Source organism: Plodia interpunctella, chromosome 15, assembly GCF_027563975.2.
Source record: "Plodia interpunctella isolate USDA-ARS_2022_Savannah chromosome 15, ilPloInte3.2, whole genome shotgun sequence".
Classification (NCBI taxonomy): Eukaryota; Metazoa; Arthropoda; class Insecta; order Lepidoptera; family Pyralidae; genus Plodia; species Plodia interpunctella.
This window is the reverse complement of record NC_071308.1, coordinates 4546084-4570938: the sequence shown is the minus strand read 5'-3', so window position 1 is coordinate 4570938 and position 24855 is coordinate 4546084. Positions and strand designations below refer to the sequence as shown.

Here is a 24855-nt window from a genome sequence, read left to right as displayed (position 1 = left end):
AGTACAAAAATGTAGTGTGAAAGATCAAAACACATTCAGCCAACATACAAAGACAGAAAACGCTTGTTTGATCTTGTTTCACCCCAGGAATGAACAATGTCTATGGTAGCAAACATTCATTGCTAAATGCCAATGTCAATCATATGTCAATGTCATTGTGTCAATGTTTTGCATATTTCTTTCCATTCCATTCCCTATCTCCGAATTACCGAACTCCAAAAGAAAGTCTGAAGTGTTTTTTCTTAGTGTGAAATACCGAATTACCAAAAGAACTAATGATTTAAAAAGAAAATAACATATAAAAATCCAAAACTTATAAGTTTTCAAAAGAATGACCGTCAAAGCAAATAAAATATTTGAGTCTGTTGATTCTTTCAGAAATTATATTTCGGTTATCAGTAAAAGGAAATCTTTTAGATATGGTCTACCGTTCATTATATTCGTATTAGGTGGTTCCTTCGGTTTACGAGAATGGACACAAATAAGGTTATCTTTGGCAAACAACACTATAGATTATTAATATTTATCTATTTTAGCAACTTTAGCTTAGTAATTAGTAAAGGTTGAGTTTAGACCACGGAAACCCGGTCTGAAAAAGGAACTTCAACACCTTAATTAAAAGATTAGTTTATTTCATAGTGACCTATACAAAGCAAGCAAGGTCTTCAAACTATAGACACTAAAAAGTATATTTGCAAATATAATATATACACTATAAGATATATTTTCATGACTGAGTTTACATGTCTTGTAAAATTTTGTTGTCTTGTAAGATTTTTAAATCTTGACAATACATTTGTCTCATGTAACTACATAGCACTGGAATGTTTTGATTAGTCTCATTAATTTTATTTTTAAAAATATAAATCTTTCCTTTCAGATATCAGTTTTCTCAAGTAAAAGGAGTTAGTAGGGAGGAAGCTCAAAAAATGGGCCTTAATAAAACTAAAGAAGTCACATTAGAAGACACATATGAAGAAATAAAGAAACTGGATATTGATAATTGGGAAAATAAACGTGGACCTCGGCCATGGGAAGAATACAGTAGTCAAGCTCCACAAAAATAATTAATCAAAAAATGTAGATTGTTTTGTAGGGTAGGTAGTACCTATGTAATGGTAAAGAATGTATATTGATAACTCAAATCTAAGTCAAATAATTTTATAACTGTAAACTAAATTTATTGAAATAATATTCTAAATATATATCTAATTTCAAGACAATACTAGACTAAACTCAAGTTTATTACTAGTATTGCCCCAGTACAGTGCCACCAAACTATTCCGTAATAAAAATGTGTCATTCAAAGGTTTTGTGTTTCAAGCGTGGAATTATGTATGTAGTACTTATGAAATGCATGGTTTCAAGTCTTTCTATTTGATCATATAATACAACCTATGTCTTATTTATTAGTAGATATTCCTCAAAGTCCCCCCTAAACAAATAATAAATACATTGTAACAAATTATTTCATAGATCATCATTTTCTCCATAACATATACATGCAAATATTTGGTTAACAAATTTTTCTGTGGCCGACTTGGAACACAAACCCTCCACCTAATTTTCCGTCAACATAAATTATCTTGTTTCTCGCTTACTCCATCAATACACAAGTACTTGTCAATATGAGATGTCGTTATCAATGCGCCCGTAGTTCATTGTTTTCGTATAATCAGAGGTGTCCAGTCCAGAACACTATATATAGCTTTTGTTTCCATATTTCCGAACATAGTCGCCTTCTGCACCAGTGTGTGTAAAGGCTTGACTCTTAACGTGTGCTCTCGCGGAACAGCGAAATTACTTATTCTCACGCGAAATTAATTAATCCGTTCGTCAAAGTGTCTGTGATAATACTCGATTTTGAATATGAAAGCTATCCTGCTAACATTCGTAGGCCTCTTGTCTGTTGCGGCCCCAGCATTCGCGGCACAATGCCAGTTGAACCCGGTAACCATCCCTACGGAATGGCTGACCCTCAAAAACTCCTGTCGGAACAGCATGCGTCGGCAAATCCAGGAGGAAGTCAAAGCTGCCTTGCAGTACTTGGCCATGGGTGCTCACTTCTCTAAGGACAATATCAATCGTCCCGGTTTTGCCCAACTGTTCTTCGACGCGGCTTCTGAAGAGCGTGAGCACGCAATGAAGCTCATTGAGTATCTCCTGATGAGAGGAGAACTCACTTCCGACGTCAGCTCGCTCATACAGATCGGCGAACCAGAACTCAAACAGTGGGTGAGCGGTGTTGAAGCCCTGGAGCATGCGCTCAACATGGAGACCGAAGTGACCAAGAGCATCAGAACTGTAATTGTTAACTGCGAGAATGACGACTCCTATAACCATTACCACCTAGTAGACTATCTTACTGGTGAGTTCTTGCAGGAGCAATTCAAGGGTCAGCGCGACCTCGCAGGCAAGGCCTCTACCCTCAAGAAGATGATAGAACGCCATGATGCCCTTGGAGAGTTTATGTTCGACAAGAAACTTATGGGCATGAACATCTAGATAGTAGACGGCTGTGTCAGTGTGCTGCATTGTCAGTTAATCTTTCGCAATACAGGTGTACCTACGGGTAGTTACCTTTAAATTGGTTCCCGCAACGATAATGTAACAAAATAAGCACAATGTTAACTAACCATTTTGAGAATAACATAAAAGTTACAATAAATTGTACATCTTGGTTTGATTAGAATCATTTTATTTTCGTTACCTACTGCTGATACGTCTGAGTACGATGTACATACTGTAGAGTAGGTAGGTACCACAGACCATTTAGGTAGGTATGTACAACATTAGTTACCTACCCATACCGTGCCCATACCACAATTACCAAATGATCACATTATGTTGATGTTAGTCATCACTCGTTTCGTTATTTACTATCTAATTACGACTACATTATGTAATTATAGTAAATACTTAACTAACTGGTAGTAGGTGGTACATGTAGATAGTTGTGCTCCACACCGAACTCGGGCAGATGCATTGCTTAATTTGTTTGAGTGCTTTTATTTACCGCAATGAATAATCAGCAATGTATACCGAACTGCCAAAGCTTAGCCGTTCGCGGATAGTGTGTAGCCCACATAAACATCGCATAGTTTATACCTATTAGTCCCAAAGCAAATGCAGACTCCACGTAAGTAATTGGCAAACAGCTCGCCAAATTTTTCGGTTTCGACGAACATTGCTCGTTTTTCTAGCGGTAAATAAAAGCTCTAATACAAACTAGGTACGCAATGGTCGTGACAAACATACCTAGTCACAGTCTTACGCCTTTAGGTATAATTTTAGTAAGATAAATATCCATCCAGATCAAACCGAAAAAGATCATTTTCCATCTCCCATTAACCGGGATGGGATTGGATTGCCACATACCTACCTACTGGGTTTGATTGAAACCGGGACTTCCAGTGTGGTAGGTACCTGTTCCGCATGATGAAACTTTTGGTGAATGTTGACATTGTATGCAGATTTATGGACCCGGCTCGACTACGCTATGACCAAACATTTATTTTTTTTAGTCTAGCTATGGTTGGCTAAATGCCAAGTACCGTTCATTGACGCCAAAATATGGATTGTAATTTGAATGGAGTTCATCCAGAATACAGAGCGTTCATGGCGCGCCGGGTTGTCGAACTCAAATGCCACTTTAAAAGAGATACCTACTAAAAATACTCCATCTTAAAAATACCTACCTAGGTATCTAAACTTCGCTCTGCTGACACTACCGTATAGTAAACCACAATTCCAACCTATCTGTCGCGAAACGGTACGAACGACTCTTACCGTTCTTGGTAAGGATACCTACATATTCTTATTTATGAGAAGAGTCTCAAGGACTCATACCCATGGTGGGTACATAGTACCTAGTAATTTTAATTCGCAGAATTAATTGTACTTTGGCCGAAAATCCATCCGCTGTTTTTGGAACTGAAATAAAATAATTGATTTTATGCGTTTATTCAATTTGCGCATTAAGAACACGTGCGAAGTAGCGAGAACGTGCGTGTCTTTGTATGTTGTTGTTGGTAAAATTAGAACATAGATACTTCCCTACTTTTATAATTGCGTAGTAAATAGTCTACTTACGACCTCGTACGTCGTGCGTTGCGTCTGCTAGGTAATCTAATAAAATAGACACAAGTGTTGTCTGTAATTTGATTAGATACCTATATAGGTACATAGGTACCTATATAGGTATCTAATATTTAGACATAGGTCTAAAGTTACTACTGATCTTGGCCTTACTCATGTCACAGATATTAGAACTCATGATGGTTACCAAACATTACCTACCTACTGTAATAAAAAACTTCTCGAGTCTGAGCATTGCATAGGTACCTACCTAGATTTGTAACATTTTTATATCTGTGGTGCACTGCATAGATTTAGAAGGGCCACGCGCGCGGTGCATTGTAGCTTCCAAAAGGAAAGGATTTTTTTTAGTTGAAAGTCCAAATTCCTACGACAGGCATTCGATAGGTATAAATGTGGGCTAACTTGTAAATTTACAGTTACCTACCTATACATTGTCGTCCATTTCTATAGGCAGGCCATAATACCTACATCAGCCACAGTCTAGGTAGGTACCTAGGTGATGATTTAATTTCCATATCATTAATTACCAAAATAAAACCAGTTTTTACATTTGACAAATTTACCTACAAGTTTTGCATTTGACACGCCTTTTGCATAACGCAATGTTTTCAATTTCTTTACCCACTACTACGTCACAAAGAAAATGCTATAATCATACATGATCATAGATGAAATAAATAAAATACCATGTCATGTCATGACGCATGCTTTCTAGAAGTTTATTATTAGGTTTTCATCTCATCTTTCTTCTTAAGAGTAAATGAAACAAAACAACGGTCGGCTGATTTCGTGAAGTCTCGCCATTGTTCGGGTCAAAACATTGATCGCAATAACAGGCATCTATATAAAGAACGGCGCCCCTATTGGTGGCGCATTTAAACTTTGTGACTGATTCGAAACAACATTGACGTGTGACTCTTCAGAGCTGTTATTTGAGGGCAATATTATATTTTTTAAGTGTGAATTTACCAGATTGGACTAAATTCTAGTGATTTAAACGGTGAGTTAGCAAAATTTATAATTCAATTTCTAATGTTTCCAAGATAATTTAAGTATTCTATGTTAGGTACGCTATTTCCTTGATGTAAAATATGGTGAAACTTTCGCCATTTTGTAATGATGATGTCTGTATGAGCAGCACACCACTGGAAAATCGAAATAATGCTTGTAAAATGAGCATTATGTTGTGAAATATTACTTTGGTAGTGCCATTTTTTTATTATTTTAGCAATTAAGACGTTCACATGAGTAGGTATGCTTATCTAGATATTGGAATGGAACTGCGCAATACCTATTAGCGAGCGCGTGGTGATAAATTTGCATAGGCATTATTTTAAAAATTAGGAGAAATTGAAAACTAAATAGTTACCTATAACGAGAGTGAGTGAGGATTTATTAGTTCTACGAGGACATGACCTAGTGACCTACTTTTTCATCTGTTTATCACGAAGCGGTCACAGCAAGCTTGCGAATTATTTTACTACTATTATTTTAGCAAGCAAAAGTGAAGTGTCATAACTATCATGAAAACGAAGCGATAGCGAGTACATGGCAGTTGGTAGGAGGGGCGTAGCTTTTGGTATATTATGGTATTTAAAACATATTGTACGTTATTACAGGCAAAATGCAGATCTTCGTGAAGACTTTGACGGGAAAAACCATCACCTTGGAAGTAGAACCATCTGATACAATTGAGAATGTAAAAGCCAAGATCCAAGATAAAGAGGGCATCCCCCCAGACCAACAGCGGTTGATCTTCGCTGGCAAGCAGTTGGAAGATGGACGCACATTATCCGATTACAATATTCAAAAGGAATCTACACTTCACTTGGTGTTACGTCTCCGAGGTGGCATGCAAATCTTTGTTAAAACCTTGACTGGAAAAACAATTACCCTTGAAGTAGAGCCATCAGACACTATCGAAAATGTGAAGGCTAAAATTCAAGACAAGGAGGGCATCCCACCAGACCAGCAGCGACTGATCTTTGCTGGTAAGCAGTTGGAAGATGGACGCACACTATCCGATTACAATATTCAGAAAGAATCTACACTTCACTTGGTACTACGTCTCCGGGGTGGTATGCAAATCTTCGTCAAGACATTGACTGGCAAAACTATAACACTAGAAGTTGAGCCATCAGATACTATCGAAAATGTTAAGGCTAAAATCCAAGACAAAGAAGGCATCCCACCCGACCAGCAGCGTCTTATTTTTGCTGGCAAGCAGTTAGAAGATGGACGCACACTATCCGATTACAATATTCAGAAGGAATCTACACTTCACTTGGTACTGCGTCTCCGAGGTGGTATGCAAATCTTCGTCAAGACTTTGACTGGCAAAACAATCACACTTGAGGTAGAACCTTCAGACACCATTGAAAACGTGAAGGCTAAAATCCAAGACAAGGAAGGCATTCCTCCAGACCAGCAACGTTTGATCTTCGCTGGCAAACAGTTGGAAGATGGACGCACACTATCCGATTATAATATTCAGAAAGAATCTACACTTCATTTAGTATTACGATTGCGAGGCGGTATGCAGATTTTTGTCAAAACTTTGACCGGTAAAACTATTACGTTGGAGGTCGAGCCATCTGATACAATTGAGAATGTAAAAGCTAAGATCCAAGACAAAGAAGGCATCCCTCCTGACCAGCAACGATTGATCTTTGCTGGCAAGCAGTTGGAAGATGGACGCACACTTTCTGATTACAATATCCAGAAGGAATCAACACTGCATTTGGTTTTGCGTTTGAGAGGTGGTATGCAGATTTTTGTCAAGACCTTGACTGGCAAAACTATCACACTTGAGGTTGAGCCCTCTGATACCATAGAAAACGTAAAGGCTAAAATCCAAGACAAAGAAGGCATTCCTCCTGACCAACAACGATTGATTTTCGCTGGTAAGCAATTGGAAGATGGACGCACACTATCCGATTACAATATTCAGAAAGAATCTACACTTCACTTGGTGCTGCGTCTCCGAGGTGGTATGCAAATCTTCGTCAAGACATTGACTGGCAAAACTATAACACTAGAAGTTGAGCCATCAGACACTATCGAAAATGTTAAGGCTAAAATCCAAGACAAAGAAGGTATCCCACCCGACCAGCAGCGTCTTATTTTTGCTGGCAAGCAGTTAGAAGATGGACGAACACTTTCTGATTACAATATTCAGAAGGAATCTACACTTCACTTGGTGTTGCGTCTCCGAGGTGGTATGCAAATTTTCGTCAAGACTTTGACTGGCAAAACAATCACACTTGAGGTAGAACCTTCAGACACCATTGAAAACGTGAAGGCAAAAATCCAAGACAAGGAAGGCATTCCTCCAGACCAGCAGCGGTTGATCTTTGCTGGTAAGCAGTTGGAAGATGGACGCACACTATCCGATTATAATATTCAGAAAGAATCTACCCTTCACTTGGTGCTGCGTCTCCGAGGTGGTATGCAAATTTTCGTCAAGACATTGACCGGCAAAACTATCACATTAGAGGTGGAGCCCTCGGATACTATTGAAAATGTGAAGGCTAAAATTCAAGACAAAGAAGGCATTCCCCCTGACCAGCAGAGGCTAATATTCGCAGGTAAACAGCTAGAAGATGGACGCACACTATCTGACTACAACATTCAAAAGGAATCCACTTTGCATTTAGTTTTACGATTGAGGGGAGGAATGCAAATTTTTGTTAAGACTCTGACTGGAAAAACTATTACTTTAGAAGTGGAGCCTTCAGATACTATTGAAAATGTTAAAGCCAAAATTCAAGATAAGGAGGGTATCCCTCCTGATCAGCAGAGACTCATTTTTGCTGGGAAACAATTAGAAGATGGACGCACTCTTTCCGATTATAATATTCAGAAAGAATCTACTCTTCACCTAGTATTGCGTCTCCGTGGAGGGATGTAAAACTAAAGTGAAATTATGATTATGTCAAGTAATAAATAAATGATTAAAAAAATTTTTTTTTTGTTATAATTGTAGTTACTAAGTAGGCTGGCAAGGATATTTGGCTCTGTGACTAAAATCTAAAACTTTCGAAAGTCTTATTACAACAGCATACATTTGATCTGGGTCTTTAACAATATGCATAACCAAATTTCCTCGAACTGACTTTCCCATTTATAATATTAGTATGGTTCACAGACTTTTATTAATCTCGAGGTATGGGTTACGTATGGATAATCATGACTGGACTGGCCATAAATTAAATAAAAGAAAAAAATGACTAGCGGCTTGGCTCGTGTAAAAATAAGTGCACATTTTGCGAAGTGCTTATTTTGCGTCAGACCCATTAGTTTTCGTGTGGAGTTTTGGGACATTTGTTGAAGTCATTGAAATATGATGATAAGTATTGAAAATATTGGTAAAAATCAATGCTTCAATCATCGGCTGCAAGTTGCAATGCCTTCTCCACATTAGTTGCACCAGTAATATATTCTTATCTATGTTCCACACTGTCGCTGTCGCCGAACCATAGAATAGGGAGCATTACTGCACATTTATCTCGCCAGAGTACACAAAAGCTTTGCCGCCTTTTGGTGTGTCCATTAATACGTTTATTTTAGAGTACTTTATTAATCCTTTCATTATGTAAGCATTCATTTGTGAAAATATACAACAATATACTTAGCATATTCGGGTGCCGAAATATTGGGAAAAATCGTTTCCCATAAGATAAAACACTTCGAAAACTATGGGATACGCCTCACGCTGTAAAATTTTCGAGCCAGTAAACGGTCGGAAATAAGCTCAGAACACTTCACACGTTTAGACTTATTAAAATATGGACTCATATAGATAACATCTTAGTCAAAATCAAGTTTATATCAGTTTATGACCACAGTTGACCAAATAATGCAGAACATGACCTAAAATAGTGTTATTATTTTCAGGATAATTCACTAAATCTTTCCTTTTTCCTTTATACTCGCACCACGATTGCGTAGAAGGTATTTTTAGTCGTAAATTTGCAATAATATTGAAAATTGGCGCTTTTTGCCTCCATTGGCAATGTTTGTGTACCTTAGTTGTACCAGTAGCGCTATCTGCGCTGAGCTTTGCGTAATATGCCCTCACCATGCCTATTCCATGAGGAAATTTGTACTATGACACTTTCATATTTTTCTGCCTAACCGCTTGTTAGATTGTCGTAGTCATGGATTTAGTACGTACTTCGCCACGGAGTACCTACTAATTCCATGGTCGTAGTCTAATGACTAGGTACACTACAAATGCTAAAATCCGGTTTCCTAGAAACATTTACCTAGCTTTTTTGTAAGTTTTATTTTTCAGGAATCGAAATAAAACTTACAAAAGTTCCATATTGTTAGTTACATGGAAGATAATTTTAGAGAATAAATAAAGATCATACAAAATACAAACATGTTCATTATTATATGCTATGTATCCTCTACTTACTACGTACATAATTCAGAGTATGATTTAATCACAGATATAAAAGAACATTATATATCTATGGATTTAATATAGACTGACTAGGTTTACAGTACGCATCACTAGCTAAGACGCTTGGTAAAACGTTATACGTACCAACGTGTCCCACTTTTTCAGTCAATATCAGCACTCTAGTACAATAGGTACGCTCTAGTAGTTAGTTTTATTTCCAGGTGTGTCTCTTATTGTGTCATGGTGTCGTTCAATATTTTAGTTTGTATTGGATGGTGGTTATGTTGATGGATATGGTGGTGGTGGTGGGCACAGACAAGAGTAGAATTCATTAAATTAATTCTATAAATTAAAAGTGGTGGGCCCGTACTACCTACTGGATATAATACCTATAAATTTATGATTTATCAAAACCACAAGATCATTACAAATATAACGTGACGAAAAAATTTCCATTTGTTACTTTCGTCACCTTTTGTATTTCACTGAATCATTTAACATAAGTACTGTAATTACTCAAAATGTGGTTCAATGAGAAGTTTACAGTAATATCTTTTTTTACGTGTTTCATATATGGTAGTTGTAAGTACACTTACAATTTCGTTTCTCCTGGTACATATTTTCAAAGATTTTACTCAACAGTTTGTACTCTTCAACATTTGCATTTTGTTTTCAGGCTCTATTTATAAGAATTTAAGATACTTCGAGACTTTACATGCTTCAAGTTTTACACATCATATAGAAAAAAGAGGTGCAAAATTGTCTAACCATCCATTTAATACTATCAAAGAATTACACTTCAAAACTCATGGTAAACAGTTTCGTCTGATTCTACATCCGCACAGTTCTGTGTTACATTCCAATTTCAAGGCTTATGAAGTTGACGGTGATGGAAAAGAGAGTACAGTTCATGTTGGTGAGTCTGCAAGCCTGCTATGTCACAATAATTTTTATTTCACATGTGATACTGGAAAATTTACTTTATTGTTTTGATTGAATGACCTGAAGTGCCAACTTAGGGCTCAGAATACAAAGCCAAATAATTATCTTAATTTGTTTGAATATTTATGTTGAACATTTCTCAAGAATATAAATATTATTCACATATTATTTTATCACTGTTGTAGCTATATTATATATATTAGGTTTCAGTTTTTACCAATTTTCCATCCAAGTTATCTCAGCTAGACATTTCTAGCTGCAATTGGCCAGTCATAAGCTCATTATGCCTGAGCAACATGACTGGGAAATTTGTGAGGCAAAAACTATCTCTGCTTGCAGCCAAATACTTTTTTATGATTAATTTAGTAATGACATATATTATATTGGTTGCAGATCGTGATAACTTCTACACTGGTAGAGTGTTTGGAGAAATTACCTCAGATGTAAAGTTGCACATGGAAAATGGCATGATTACAGGTGCTATTCACCTGCCAGAGGACACTTACCATATAGAGGTGAATTACTGTTAAACTCAATTGTTCAATAATAGATGCCCCTCTGGTCACATTGGCTACTGAGATTCACAACCAATTGCTAAAGAAGAATGTTAATTATTCTTGCCACTGCAATTCTAAAGCCAATAGATTGTTTACTCTTGATTTTACATTTTATTGTATACTGTGGGCTCCAGCCTACAGTATAAAATAAAATTTACTCATGGCTTGGGTATTTTGCACCTACATGTAGTGTTAGGCCTGATCAGCGATTAACGTTTTCATAATGATTTTTACAGCCATCTTGGCGCCATTTGCCTCACTTGGATGACGGAACCATGATAACATATCGCTCATCAGACATAAAATTCAGTTGGTCTGACACTCCCCATGACCACGCCAAGCCTCGTGTGTGTGGCTATGTCAAAGATGGATATGGTAACAAAATTTTTATAATTCATAAAGCACATAAGATGATAATGTGATGTATTAGATAAACTATACTTTTAAACCTTTTCATGTGGGAACCGTGGGAATTTTGGTATAAAAAGTACCCTATGTGAAATTCCTGGTTATTTTCTACCAGTGCACCAAATTTCATAACAATTGGTCCAATAGATAATATGTGAAGTGGTAACTAACAAACTTACTTTCACATTTATAGTTATATATTATAGTATATTAGTTGGATCATTGATATAGATATATGAAAATTCAAAGGTATAATAAATTTATATATATATATAAATTTGGTACACTGGTAGAAAATTATATATATATATATATATATAAATATATATATATATATATATATATATATATATATATATATATATATATATATATATATATATATATATATATATATATATATATATATATATATACATATACATACATACACTTTGGGTTGTGATTGTGAATGGCTGTCAACTGGAGAGCTCAAATTCAAATTCGATTTTTAATTACTATTCTAATTAATTAGGATTTTTAATTACTTCCAAAGCGCAGGTGAAGGAGAAGCGGCGCAACAGACTTAACCACATCCTTTTCTCCAAGAACATCAATTAACAAATATAGGACGAATTTACATCATTATTAAAAATATCAAAATTTGAATGCATAAATAAAAGGGATGAGATAGAGAGTTGACATGGAATCGTTTTTAATTATTCTTAATCTATTTTAAGGATTGGATACAGATGAGGAACATGAGGAAGAACCAGAAATAGATTTAGAGCAGCAACAAGAGCAATTGGAAAAATATAAATATTTGAATCAGTCTTTATTTACTGAGAATGGATCAGTAAAGGCGCAGCGTGTGAAAAGGCAAAGTGACTATGAATACACGCCCACCAAGACCAGGTGTCCTTTGCTGCTCGTGGCTGATTATAGATTCTTCCAGGAAATGGGAGCCAGTAACACGAAAACTACCATCAGTTATTTGGTAAGTAGCAGTAAAAATGACTTACTTACCTATACCTAATGGTTCATTACCCCAAATCACCATAAGGGTCTTGTCAGTGAGAAGAAGTGACATTATTTATCATGAGAGTCAAAATCAAATCATTTATTCAGAAATTAGGCCTTCACAGGCACTTTTTCACGTCATATTCTAAATTAAATTATATTTACCAAAGCTACAAACTACTAGCATTTCGGAACAACCATTGCTGAGAAGAAATACCAAACGAAACTCATTCAGTGTTGATCCCTATCATGCTAGAAGGGCTTACCATTTATTAAATATAAATTTATGTATAATTATTTATCAGTAATATAAAAATGTAAGTACACAATAAAGTACATGGTCAAAAGGTATACTGAAACATATTATGATTGTGATCGAGTGCTGATAAAGGAAAAAAAATGAAGTAACCAAACAAAAAAACTTTTAATAAGAGATCGAGCTGACCAGTTCCCCCCCGCAGCACCCGTTCACGAGTTGACGCGTCAAAGTAAAAAAACGGTCGTAATTATAAAAAAAAAGAAATAAAATATAGTAGATAACAAAAAAATAAAATATAGTAAAACATAATCGAAAAAAGATCAAGTATGTGGCCCGCATTTCATGTGTAGTGCATTTATACATTTTATTTTTAATCCAAAAAACTAGTCTGTTTTCTTTTTCTCTGGTACAAGTACTTTATCTCTAGGTGAATTTTCTTTTCAGATAAGTCTCATTGACCGTGTGCACAAAATATATAATGATACTGTTTGGCAAGACCGTCAGGTACGTCAATTTATTCATATTTATTCGGTTATGGGTATGCATTTTTTCTAAAGATGATAAGACGATATCTTTAGAAAAGAACTATACTATAGACAGAAAACTTCATCATATCTTTTGCTTCGAAGTGAAATGCATATTAGAAATACATAAGAAACAGAAGTGCTGACATCTTTTGTCCCTCACCACGTGCCTGCCCTAATCTGCCTGTTTGTTTGAGATTAGTTGGATTGGGCCGGCAAGATGTATGGAAAATCTTCCATCTCATTTACCTACAGTTACAGATGTCTGTCGTCTATATAGTTTGCTTGGTCTTTGCTTTCTCTAGTACGCTATTACGCCCGTCGCCGCCCGATTTTTTGAACAGAAGCTTTTTTCGTGTATGCCATTTTCCTTTGTTCTGTGCCTTTCATAGAAAAATAGGTGCGGTAAATATAAAAAATATATATTTGCTCCTAAAAAACTTAGTTTAAAAAGCTGTTTTTTTTATTAAATTCTTTGTCTTTATCCATTTATTTGAATTTCTTTGTCCTTGTCTACAATACACAAATTTTGTTTGATTGATAGGACATGGACGGGTTCAAAGGCATGGGGTTCGTGATAAAGAAGATCCTGGTGCACTCGGAGCCGACGCGCGTGCGCGGTGGCGAGGCGCACTACAACATGGTGCGGGAGAAGTGGGACGTGCGGAACTTGCTCGAGGTGAGACTCAATGTTTATTTGTATGTTAAACTTATTAACTTTAATACGAAAATATAACAGCCGGATTTTTCTACTTTATAAATTTATGAAAGTGTTATAATGTGCGAGTTTACACAGCATTGAAGTTAGTTAAGTAATAATTGTAAATTCGTAGGTATTCAGCCGCGAGTACTCGCACAAGGACTTCTGCTTGGCTCACCTGTTCACGGACCTGAAGTTCGAGGGCGGAATCCTAGGGCTCGCGTACGTCGGCTCGCCGCGCCGGAACTCCGTGGGCGGCATCTGCACGCCCGGTATGGTAATCCATATACCGTAGACAGTACTCGTAGACAGAGAAAGCCCCGTCACATCTTCCATTTCGTTCTTACAAGAAAGAGATGTGGAAATTTGAAATACATGAGAAGAAACGAGACAGAGCGTTGATATATTTTGATCTTCATCACGTTCACGACCCAATCTGTCATCTCAGTGAGCTTGTTTCTTTGGTCCGATGAACAAAAATAAAACAAAAATTTGTTCGCACTGGGAATCGAACCCAAATGGCGTGCGAGCGTGGTGACTACTACGCTGTTGCGGTTGTCTGGGTGTGTTTGAATCCGATGCTTATGAAAGATCCGATGTAAGCATATATTAATTTTTAATATTATTTTATTATGATTTAAATATTTTTGTTTTTGTTTTCAGCTGTTTTGGCGCAATAGTGTGAGTGTTTTGCTTTTTATGTTCTTTCTGTTAGCTTTTGTTTTTTTTTTTTTGGATTAATTAATTTTATTAATAAGCTTATACTGTTGTTTTTATATTTGTAATTTGATGTGTTTACATCATAGACTAATTTATATAAATAACTGATTTACATAAATTAGTCTAGGATTTAAACATATTAATAAGGACCGCCTTGTTTCATGAGATAAGTCTAAATTGGTTAATTATCTTTTTCAGTTTCACTTATGCTTTGATTATGGCTCTATACTATGACATTTAAGCATACATGTATATTTATAATATCATTATTATGCAAAGAACACATGCTAAAAGTACACACACAACAACTATTATATAAATATACAATATTGGATTTATTTATTGTTCTAAGTAAAAACATAGTTATAAACAAATGGCTAACTGAATGCTACAAGCATTCTATCCCAGCCAATCACTAAGACAAACAGAACATATGTGCGACGCAAAAAAGTGAAGTAAAAGAATATCTTCTAGAATTTTGTCTGAAATATATATTGCAGAGTATTTCAAGAACGGCTACACGTTATACCTGAACTCTGGTCTGAGCTCGTCGCGCAACCACTACGGGCAGCGCGTGATCACGCGCGAGGCGGACCTGGTGACGGCGCACGAGTTCGGCCACAACTGGGGCTCCGAACACGACCCCGACGTGGCCGAGTGTTCGCCCGCCGCCTCGCAGGGCGGCTCCTACCTCATGTACACCTACAGCGTCAGCGGGTACGATGTCAACAACAAGGTAATTACTTTTAAGGTTACATAGGTGTATAGATTATATAGGTGTATAAAAATTCGATTTTCAAAGCAAAATCATTTGTTAAACGCGACAAGAGTATATGTATACGTCTAGCCTTGGGATGAGTTGATAAAGTATTGTTTGCGCAGCGTTTCTCACCGTGCAGCCTGCGGTCGATCCGCAAGGTGCTGCAGGCTAAGTCCGGGCGCTGCTTCTCGGAACCCGAGGAGAGCTTCTGCGGGAACTTGCGCGTTGAGGGCGGCGAGGAGTGCGACGCGGGGCTGCTGGGTAATTACCACAGTTTGTTTCTCAAGTTGGTCTTTGGTTTCTCGCCTGAATTTTGTAAATTTTTAACTTATGTTCTGGAGTTCTGTCCTGTGTTCTGTATGTTTATCATTTTAAAGTTTGTTTCTCAGTGTTTCTCGTTTTACGTTTACATATTGTTCTAAAATGTCCCGTGTAAATTGAGTATTAGATCTGGTGTTGTCGTGGACAATTGCTACTATCTATATTAATTTAATATGTTTGTTCATTTGGCTATTTCAGGTACCGAGGATAATGACATGTGCTGTGATAAAAATTGTAAGCTGAGAAGGGGTCAGGGAGCTGTTTGCAGGTATTCACGATTCTATTCTATATGTTCGATATATTATAACATATAAATTAAACCTTTTTGTGTTAATCATTGCTGTCTCATTCTCATAATTAAAGAAAAAAAAATAACGGGACTTAGCAGCTGAATATAAATAGAAAAAAAAATCGTTTATGTGGTTATATTATTATTGGTAGTGTGATTGTTGAGAAACCCACACATAGCAAATACTTCAGTCAGACCACCAGATCATTCTATTTACCTTAGAGATGGGTTTACGGCCAGTATTTGCACACACGCAAAAGTTGGGTTCGCGGCTGAGTTTTCGCGAAGAACGCTGAGCGCAAACCCTGTAGATGTAGAATAAGGAATGTGTCAGCGACAAGAACTCCCCGTGCTGTGCGGGCTGCGTGTTCGCGCCGCCCGGCCTCGTGTGTCGCGAGGCGGCGCACTCCGCCTGCGAGGGCGAGGCCATCTGCAACGGCGTCTCCGCCGACTGCCCCAAGGTAACTAACACATCTCTAACTAATACTGTATAACTATACAACACATTGTGTTTTTTAAATAAACATGAGTGATATCTGTACAGTTCAGTGAACAAATACTTACTTTAAGCAAAGGTATGCTTTGTATGCATTGTTTTATAAATATATGTATGCTCGTATATTTTAAATATTATAAAAAATATACACAGGATGATACTAAGTGATAAGATAAATGGGTAGTTATTTTTAGAATAAATTCGGATGAAAACATGCTTATCTGAAAAAAAAACTAATATCTTTATTTTTTAAGTAGCTATTTGTGCTTTTCATCCAAAAATATATATAATTAATTATAGTAGGCTGGGAACACAACCCTTTACTTTAGTAACATTTATATTGATTGACAAATTCCCAGGCGCCGGCGATCGCGGACGAGCACGAGTGCGCGGAGCGCGGCCGCTGTCGCAACGGCAGCTGCGTGCCCTACTGCGAGACGCAGGGGCTCCACAGCTGCATGTGCGACATAGGTACTTGCACACTTGCTGCTGAATCAATGAGAAAATGATCTTCATTCCGTCATACATGGTCCATTACATTTTACAAAAGGACATATGTTTAATAATCACTGACGTGCAAGAGATTAAGTGTCAAAAAATAATCAATTGTCAACTGCCGAACTGACATCAACATTGCTAATATGAATGACATAATAATATTATTAATGACAGACAGACAGACAGCGGGAAGCGGCTTTGTTTTACTATGTAGCGATCGATGATGATGTTTGTGTCCAGTGGCGGACGCGTGCAAGCGCTGCTGCCGCAAGTCGCTGAACAAGACTTGCTTCCCGGTGGCGCTCGCCGACATCCTGCCCGACGGCACGCCCTGCATACAGGGCTTCTGCAACAAGGTGCGGCCGCGGGACCTGTCCCGTCGTTTTATCGTGACAAAAGGCACCTTTTGGAGGGCAGTCGCTTGCGACGTATTATGCGCGTCTATATTAAAAATGATCAAGTGACTTCCCTCCATACCTTTTCTCAATTTTAATTATTACCCCCTTTCAGTTAAGTCGAGTACATGAGAAATTAATAATAATTTCTCTAAGGAGCAAAAATATAAACTAAAACCCTTTTTTTTTCAATTTACATGATATAAATAAGTTGCTAGAATTTATATGATCAGAAATCCATATCCATATACCGCAGCTCATAAATAATATTTCTTTTTTCTTTAGTTATGATTAAAACTTATGAACATGTACATAACTTGTGATCAAACGTATAACTCAAGAAGATGTGACTTTCTCAGGGCGTGTGCGAGAAGACGATTCAGGACGTGGTGGAGCGGTTTTGGGACATCATCGAGGACATTAACATCAACAACGTGCTCGGGTTCCTGCGCGACAATATCGTCGGCGTCGTCGTGCTCGTCACCGCGCTCATATGGATCCCGGTCAGCTGCATCGTGAGTATCTGCCTAGTAATAGATTTCATGTCACTATGTCGAAATGACGGCACTGAAATATATTAACAAATTTGATAAAATTAGTTTTATTAATAAGTCGGTCAATAAAATTTTCAAATGAGATGAATGTCAGAAAGTGGGTACAATACGCGCCAGTTGGACCTGGCGTGTCTATGACTTGCCTAGGCCTATTATAAATCATCTACTTCGCAGGCGTACTATAAACACCCCAAGTCACAACTCATGTAGCGCGCATTCTTTACTAATAGGTAAAAGGCTAGTAGATTGATGGTATTTGATAGTTATATATTTTTTTTCAGATAAGCTACGTGGACCGACGACGACAAAGTCAGTACCAGAAGCGATCTGACTGGGAGAGAAGCTCGGATTACGTTTACTCTTCTTCTCCGCAGAAGATTATTTGTACCAGGTACATCATACTTCTAATATATTTCGAATAATGGAATACCCTACCTTTTCAAAAAATCACTGATACAGACAGTACTTATATTTGTGCATTCTGTATTTTAGGCCACAAATAAATACAGCCTATATTGTGTAGAGGATTTCATTTAGTATGTTCTATTAGCACATTTTGCTGTACGTGTTTCATGTTACAGGTTGCCAAAGCAGCAGCCTCCTGGAATGAACAGAAACCATCCACAGTGAAGAAAACTAAAAGCAAATCAGTTATGACTGATTTTCTATATCTATGGATATAGATAACTTTTGTTAAGTGTAATTTTAAATAAATTAGTAAGAATAATTAATAAATACCTTCGTTTTATTTGACACTTATTGATATCGACAAAATGCCAGTGCCGATTTATATTTTGCATGGAATTAGTAGGTACTTGTTACGGATTACCTACTAATTCCATGATATTTTGTAGTTTACGGTCATAAGTACGCAGCGCGTGTACAGCTTTCTTGATCTCGATATTGATGTTAGATTTCACACGGACCGAAAAAAGTACATATGTTTTGCCAAATAATTTAAGAATATATCTTTATATGATCCAAGAAGAAACATTACAATCACGGACTTAAAACCTCAAGATTACAATACACGTTAATTTGAAGCACAGATATAAAACATTACATAGATTTGAAGTAAATTTTAATACGTGTTTAGAAAATTTCATTCGTGTCGATCCAACACATTCGTGGTAACAACATTTTATTTGACTTCTTTGGAGCTAGATACCCTTGTGATTGTTGATTACGCGTGTATACCTTTTAATAATAATAATAAATAATTTTATTTCAGGTAATAACATAAGCACAGCATAAATAAAACCTAATACAAAACGTATATACAAGAAATCAACCCTTTTGGGTGATGAGGGTATAAAAATATTGACATACAACATATACACTACGATCCACTAAGCTTTTTCTATGATCCACTAGTGGATAAAGCGGATAACTATTAGAATAGGGATGCTAGTATTAAAACAAAATAATGTTATTCAATATTTATATTTTCATAAATAATAAATAAAAGCACATTGAGATTTTAGCACAATATTAAATGACAATAAATAAACGCGTTAAAATACCAAAAATTGAATACATGGACTCATTCATTGAGCTATATTTTAATCTAAATAACGTCGACTATTAACTTTTCTATAGTAAAGAGAAGCAAAGGAGTGTGTTAAGATTGCATTATTTTTCGGAGTACAATTTCACTGATCGCGTTTTCATAGTAGTTATTTTCTTTTCGTAGCAAATATTTAAATATTCGTAGACAGTGTCGTAGCGTGCGTTCTCGTAGCCGATAGCCCCTCGGAGCGGGTCTAGTTGAGCGCGGTGGAGGTGAGCAGCGCGACGCCGCGCTCGTAGAAGGCGTGCGGCTCCTGGCCGGCCGCGACCGGCAGCCGCACTGTGAACAGCAGCTCCGACCGCGCGCTGTTCAGGTACACCGGCAGCGTCAGCGACTGGCCCGCCGTCGCCGGCTCCGGACCGCTGGAATATACAATTATATGAATATACTTCCAATCTGTGGCCCCACTGTGGGTGGACTCGTCTTGGCCGACTGCACATCGTTTATTTGTCTCTATGTTATTATTGTGGATATTATACGAAGCAAATAAGGGGGTCTCCACAATTATCGACTGTCTATGGAACAAGTGTATTGAGTATACACTAATCAAACGTATGTGAGGGTGAATTTCACGACTCTGAACGCGGCGTCTAGAGTTTCATTAGTGCCGCACTTTTTTTTTAAAAAGAATAATCTTTTTTAAAATTAAACATTTATAAAATTAACATTGTACCAGTACTTTACTTATTTATAAAATAGGATAATTAAATTGATTACTGTGTATGGTACAATTTAATAAACACTAATGGCCCCCACGGCGGCGTTCAAAACGCTCGTGAAACTCATGTAACGTTTTGAATATTCATAAATCTGATTGAAATTTAGCTGAGAATGAAACCTTCCGAAAAACACGTGTTTCTACACGCAAGGATAAAAATTTCTCACCGTATCCACGTGAGCACGGTGAGCGGCAGGTCCACCATGATAGTGCTGGTGAGAAGTAACCTGTTGCCCTTGACTGTGGCGCCCTGCAGCTTCAGCCCCGTCACAGAGAACGACCACTCCGGCTGCGACACCTCCGACGCAGTGCCGGAGTCCGGGATCGTTACCTGGAATAAATATGAACATGTGGTTTTGATTTGTAGTACTTAGCTGTTAATGTTGCTGAAATTTTTTTTCAATTTGCTTTGACAATGGCGTGGCCTTATGCCATCTCCCTGTTAGGCTGTGACCATTGTATTGTCAGAATTTTTATACATTCCGTCATTCATTCCTATTTGTTGGCTCTTAACCTGCGAACAAATTAACGAAGTCGGACTCTGTGATTTATTCCACACACACCTAGTCAAACATTGTAAAACTTGATTAGATTCGTAATGAAAATTCGGCTTCAACGACATTAACAGGGTAAAAGTTCCATAACTCCCTAGTACACGATAGTACATCTAGTATACGATGTAGTGTTACGGTGTCTACCTGCAGATGCAGCTCCTCGAGTGACCAACAGTTGGCCTGCGCGACGCACTGCCGCGTGGCCGTGATGTAGGCCTCGGGGTTCAGCAGCCCGCCAAGCCACACAGGGATACTCTGCAATTACATCCAAAATATAATAAACATTTGGATCTGGTGATGTCTAACAGAGTTCCTCTTTAAAAACCAGTGTTTACCTATTTCTGAAAAATTACTCTGAAACCTAGTTACATTATAATAAATTCGTAACCAAAAATAAATCAATATCAGAAAAAGAAATCTATAAGAATCTGAAATGTTAATTTTTTTTTAATTGTTAAATAATTTTAATCTAATATCGGGAGAGTAGCCCGATCTCATACGACATACCTGCAGCCGCTTGGCGCCGCGCTGGCTCACGGCATCAGACACGGTCGCCAGCTGGGCCACTCTCTGCGCGAAGTCAATGACCCACTGCTGCACGGTGCAGCCGCGAGCGACCGCGTACCGCCGCCACACTGCTGGCAGCATACCGCGCACCAGGGACCCCACCATAGCTCGCGTCTCGTTTGTTTGTTTCATCTCGCCCTGAAGTACAACAAAGGTAAACTTTCGTGCAATGAGTCCGACTGCAAGTACACGCGGTAAATTACGGCTAGTGCTAGTTATACAATAATATAAATAAAGTTACTTTTAGGACCTAAATCACGTTGGCCTTGGTCAAGCTTGGTCAAAATTGCTATAGTTTAAAAAAAAAAACAATTATAATAAGACAAAAAAGAGACTTAAATTTGAATGTCGTCAGTCACTCGTAACAGCAATGTGGCACTTATTACCTGGCAGATAGAGATGACGTTCCTGAGATCGTGCAACACTTGTTGCAGCAACGCCGCGCCGGCCGCCACCTCGCGTTCGAAGAACCGATACAGAGGATCTTTGATGTTCTCCACCGTACGACGTAGCGTCTGTAATATCATTCGCATTAAATATTTGGGTAATTTTTTCTAGTTTTATAACAGCACATGTAACAATCCAAATTATTGCAATTTCGCCGCTAATACCGTTGCATAGAGTTCTAGGCAAGGTAACTTGAGGTGCTGTTGTCTGTATATGGTTCTATTGTAGAGGGGTATTTATGAATAAATGGTTTATCTATATCTAAAATGATTGTTGGATTAATGTGCCGAGACTAGGGTTACCAGACGTTAACGTTTTGGTACCAGATTATCAATTTAAGCCCACTTTTAGTGCAGAAATATTGTCACAAACGTTTGAGGGTCATGACCATTTTTCGTCATCGATCCTCTCAATGTCAGGAAAGTCCCTAGTGTTAAATAACAATGGTGACGGGGAGAAATATGTAGCATTACTACTATAAAAATAGCAACTTACCAACAAAATATCCTCGCGAATAAAAAACAAAACTAAGTTATGAAAGGCACATAAACCAATTCAATTGTAATAATAAGTTTGATTCGCAACAAGTGAAAGAAAATTCCACACTGTCCTAAATAATAATGTTTCTACTAATGATGCAAGTGTTAGTTACCGGCAGTTCTTTGGGCAGCAGTTCCAGCCAGTTGGAGGCGGTTTGGTGCAAAGTCTTCATCCACGCTGGTCTGCCGTCGCCTTCAACTACAATGGCCACTGATAAAGAAAAATCTCGATTAATCTCACTTTTGAAAGTGAAATACGACGATGTGACTTTTGTACGTATTACTGGTTAGTATTACGTACAAAAGAAGAATATTAAGAATCCAATATGACACGTTCGTTTAATTTCAATACGCAGATTAAATTCAGAGTTCATAATAGACACTCAGAAAACTAACAGTTTGTGTCGATTGTCGAATAAAAATGACAATGGATGAAGTGACGAAAATTACTGGATAAGTGAGTTTGGGAGTATCATAGGCATGACGGGGATGGACCATAACAAAAGAAAGTGTAGTTGTGTAAGAATGCAGTGTAAATTAATATCTACTTGGATCGTCCTGGGAGGCGGCGTTGTACGCGAGTTCCTCTTCATCCTCCAGCTGCTGCATCTTCAGCAACTTCGACACGAGGTCGCTACCTTGGGTTGTCAGCAGCACCTGGAGAAACATTTGGTAAAGTCGTAGGCCCGTGGATAAAAGTTTCTGGAGCTTATGGTTAATCTCCAACAATTTATGCACATAATGATTGCCTTCTATAACAGCTAGAGGTATAGCTTATGGTAAAACTTCGCCTGGGAACTCGCTCATAATATTCGGTATTCTAATAATTAAAATGTGTGCAATTCACGCACACATACATATTACAACCACATGCAACCAGTCGTCGACATAAGCCGATATCAGATAGTCTCCTATCTTTCTTTGGCATGTGTTAAGGTTTCGTTTCACACATTACACCCTACAACACATCGCCATTATTTCGCGTACACTTGTACAATTTTTATGCTAATTTAGTTATTGCGTTAAGGGATTAATTTGATTGTGATAATTACATAGCTTAAAAGAATCGCAGGTATGTATACAATGTAAGATATGTAACAGGTATGTAATTTATTGTATGGTTTTTACAAGATATGCGACGTTTTGCTTATTCACGAGATATTTAGACGCACGAGCGCAGCGAGGGCGCCTATAGTTAGAGGGTGCAATTGACTTTTCTAGCTACATAATTATTACCCTAGAGCGCTAATTGGTCACTTACAAGCTGGTGGTGCTTACCATTTGGTGGTAATAAGGACCTACTTACCGAACATGAGAGATGTAAAATAAATAAATACCTTCTCAGCATTGTTGGGCAGTCCCAGCCAGGACGGCGTCTGCCGGTCGGAGAGCTCCTCGATCCACTTCAGGAAGTGGTCCCGGCGGTTGCCGTCCGGCATCGTGATGTGCCGCTGGTTGCCTGTCGCCTATGGTTCAAATTTCATTGATTAATTAACACCAAATGAAGATGGACATTTAATAAACCTATAGACCGATCACAAGTCCTCAAAATATATCGAATGCATAATAACGGAGCAGACTATAAAAGCTCTTTCTATACAATACATTTTAACATCATTTACAAGTATACAAAATTTAAAATATTTAACATAGAGGTAATGACTGCCAAAATAGCACAACACTCACCCCGTCCACATTAGCCACAAGCGCGAAGTCCGCCTCGAAGGACCGGGGCGTGAACAGCTTGCAGAGGAACGAGTGCAGCAGCCGCTGGTCGAACAAGTTGTCGATCTTCCCTCCGTAGATGCACTGCGACAGCAGCGTCACCAGCGCCTCCCACGGGACTTTCTCCGGAGGCAGGTTGGTGCGGCCCTGGATAGAACAAATATAGTAAACTGTCAAGTGCTTATTTCGTTGCAACTGGATTACAATATATGTAGGGGCGCGGAGCTATGGCGGAACGACTTACTCCTCTCGTCTGCCTCAGCCCCCATCACACAACTTTTGAAAAAGAAATAGCAATAAGGGGTTTCCTTTTTGTGTTTGCTTCGAAGGAAGGCCTGTGTCCCAACAGTTGGGATATTAAAAATTGCTATGATGATGTTATAACCACAGCTTGATAAATTCATAGTTTTCCGGTGGCCTTGACATTGATTCCACGGCCGCCAGTTCCTAAACTGACACCAGTGTCCACTAGCTCTTGAAGTTCTATACTAATTTCAAAATGAATTATGGTGGAACATCACACGGATGCAATCGGGAAAACGCTCAGATGAGAGAGAGAGGTCACATACTCGCCCCCGCCCCCCACTCTCAGAAACAACTTGTTAATTGACGTCTTAGAAGTAAAGGCTGCGATGAAGTTTGTTGCGCCGCTTCTTCTGTATCTGCGATTTGGAAGTCGACAGTAAACTTAGTTTTTATATATATAAATAGATATGATAAGTGATGTAGTTATATAAGTAGGAATACAATTATTCGTTTTTTTACACCCCGTGCTGAGGTGTTCGATAAACTGTACGAATCA

The 24855-nt window shown here is 37.9% G+C and overlaps 4 protein-coding genes across 9 annotated transcripts in view; 3 read left to right on the top strand and 1 right to left on the bottom strand.

Moving 5' to 3' along the window:
• The first annotated feature begins 1080 nt into the window (after nt 1-1080).
• On the top strand, nt 1081-2692 carry LOC128675824 (ferritin heavy chain-like). The gene has a single exon (XM_053755517.2). The coding sequence runs from the start codon at nt 1870-1872 to the stop codon at nt 2503-2505; it is 636 nt and encodes a 211-aa protein (XP_053611492.1). The 5' UTR covers nt 1081-1869; the 3' UTR covers nt 2506-2692.
• Nucleotides 2693-4945: 2253 nt separating this feature from the next.
• On the top strand, nt 4946-8243 carry LOC128675822 (polyubiquitin-C). The gene is made up of 2 exons (XM_053755515.1): nt 4946-5101; nt 5721-8243. Exon 2 carries the CDS (start codon nt 5726-5728, stop codon nt 8009-8011), a length of 2286 nt encoding a protein of 761 aa, XP_053611490.1. The 5' UTR covers nt 4946-5101; nt 5721-5725; the 3' UTR covers nt 8012-8243.
• Nucleotides 8244-9753: 1510 nt separating this feature from the next.
• On the top strand, nt 9754-18637 carry Tace (tace). The gene is made up of 17 exons (XM_053755516.1): nt 9754-10093; nt 10188-10427; nt 10847-10968; nt 11247-11385; nt 12138-12394; nt 13121-13180; nt 13745-13879; nt 14034-14172; nt 15121-15356; nt 15503-15641; nt 15900-15969; nt 16325-16451; nt 16846-16957; nt 17225-17340; nt 17739-17894; nt 18215-18324; nt 18515-18637. Exons 1-17 carry the CDS (start codon nt 10033-10035, stop codon nt 18561-18563), a joined length of 2268 nt encoding a protein of 755 aa, XP_053611491.1. The 5' UTR covers nt 9754-10032; the 3' UTR covers nt 18564-18637.
• A 723-nt stretch (nt 18638-19360) lies between these two features.
• Nucleotides 19361-24855, bottom strand: part of Dhc64C (Dynein heavy chain 64C) — a 50700-nt gene continuing 45205 nt past the window's right edge. For all 6 annotated transcript variants that reach the window (XM_053756079.2, XM_053756077.2, XM_053756080.2 and 3 more), the window contains 9 exons: nt 24015-24200; nt 23666-23794; nt 22877-22985; nt 22442-22539; nt 21729-21857; nt 21283-21480; nt 20920-21030; nt 20389-20552; nt 19361-19865 (listed from right to left, as the gene is read on the bottom strand). In XM_053756079.2, coding sequence (XP_053612054.1) covers nt 19697-19865; nt 20389-20552; nt 20920-21030; nt 21283-21480; nt 21729-21857; nt 22442-22539; nt 22877-22985; nt 23666-23794; nt 24015-24200 — 1293 coding nt within the window. In that variant the 3' untranslated portion in view covers nt 19361-19696. The remainder of the gene's footprint in view (nt 19866-20388; nt 20553-20919; nt 21031-21282; nt 21481-21728; nt 21858-22441; nt 22540-22876; nt 22986-23665; nt 23795-24014; nt 24201-24855) is intronic.

Excerpts from the sequence above, each read along its gene's own strand:
- Tace (XM_053755516.1), top strand. The coding sequence starts at position 10,033 with ATGTGGTTCAATGAGAAGTTTACAGTAATATCTTTTTTTACGTGTTTC. Across the intron at positions 10,969-11,246 it reads AGGACACTTACCATATAGAG|CCATCTTGGCGCCATTTGCC; the intron begins GTGAATTACTGT and ends TGATTTTTACAG. Across the intron at positions 13,880-14,033 it reads ACGTGCGGAACTTGCTCGAG|GTATTCAGCCGCGAGTACTC; the intron begins GTGAGACTCAAT and ends GTAAATTCGTAG.
- LOC128675822 (XM_053755515.1), top strand. The coding sequence starts at position 5,726 with ATGCAGATCTTCGTGAAGACTTTGACGGGAAAAACCATCACCTTGGAA.
- LOC128675824 (XM_053755517.2), top strand. The coding sequence starts at position 1,870 with ATGAAAGCTATCCTGCTAACATTCGTAGGCCTCTTGTCTGTTGCGGCC.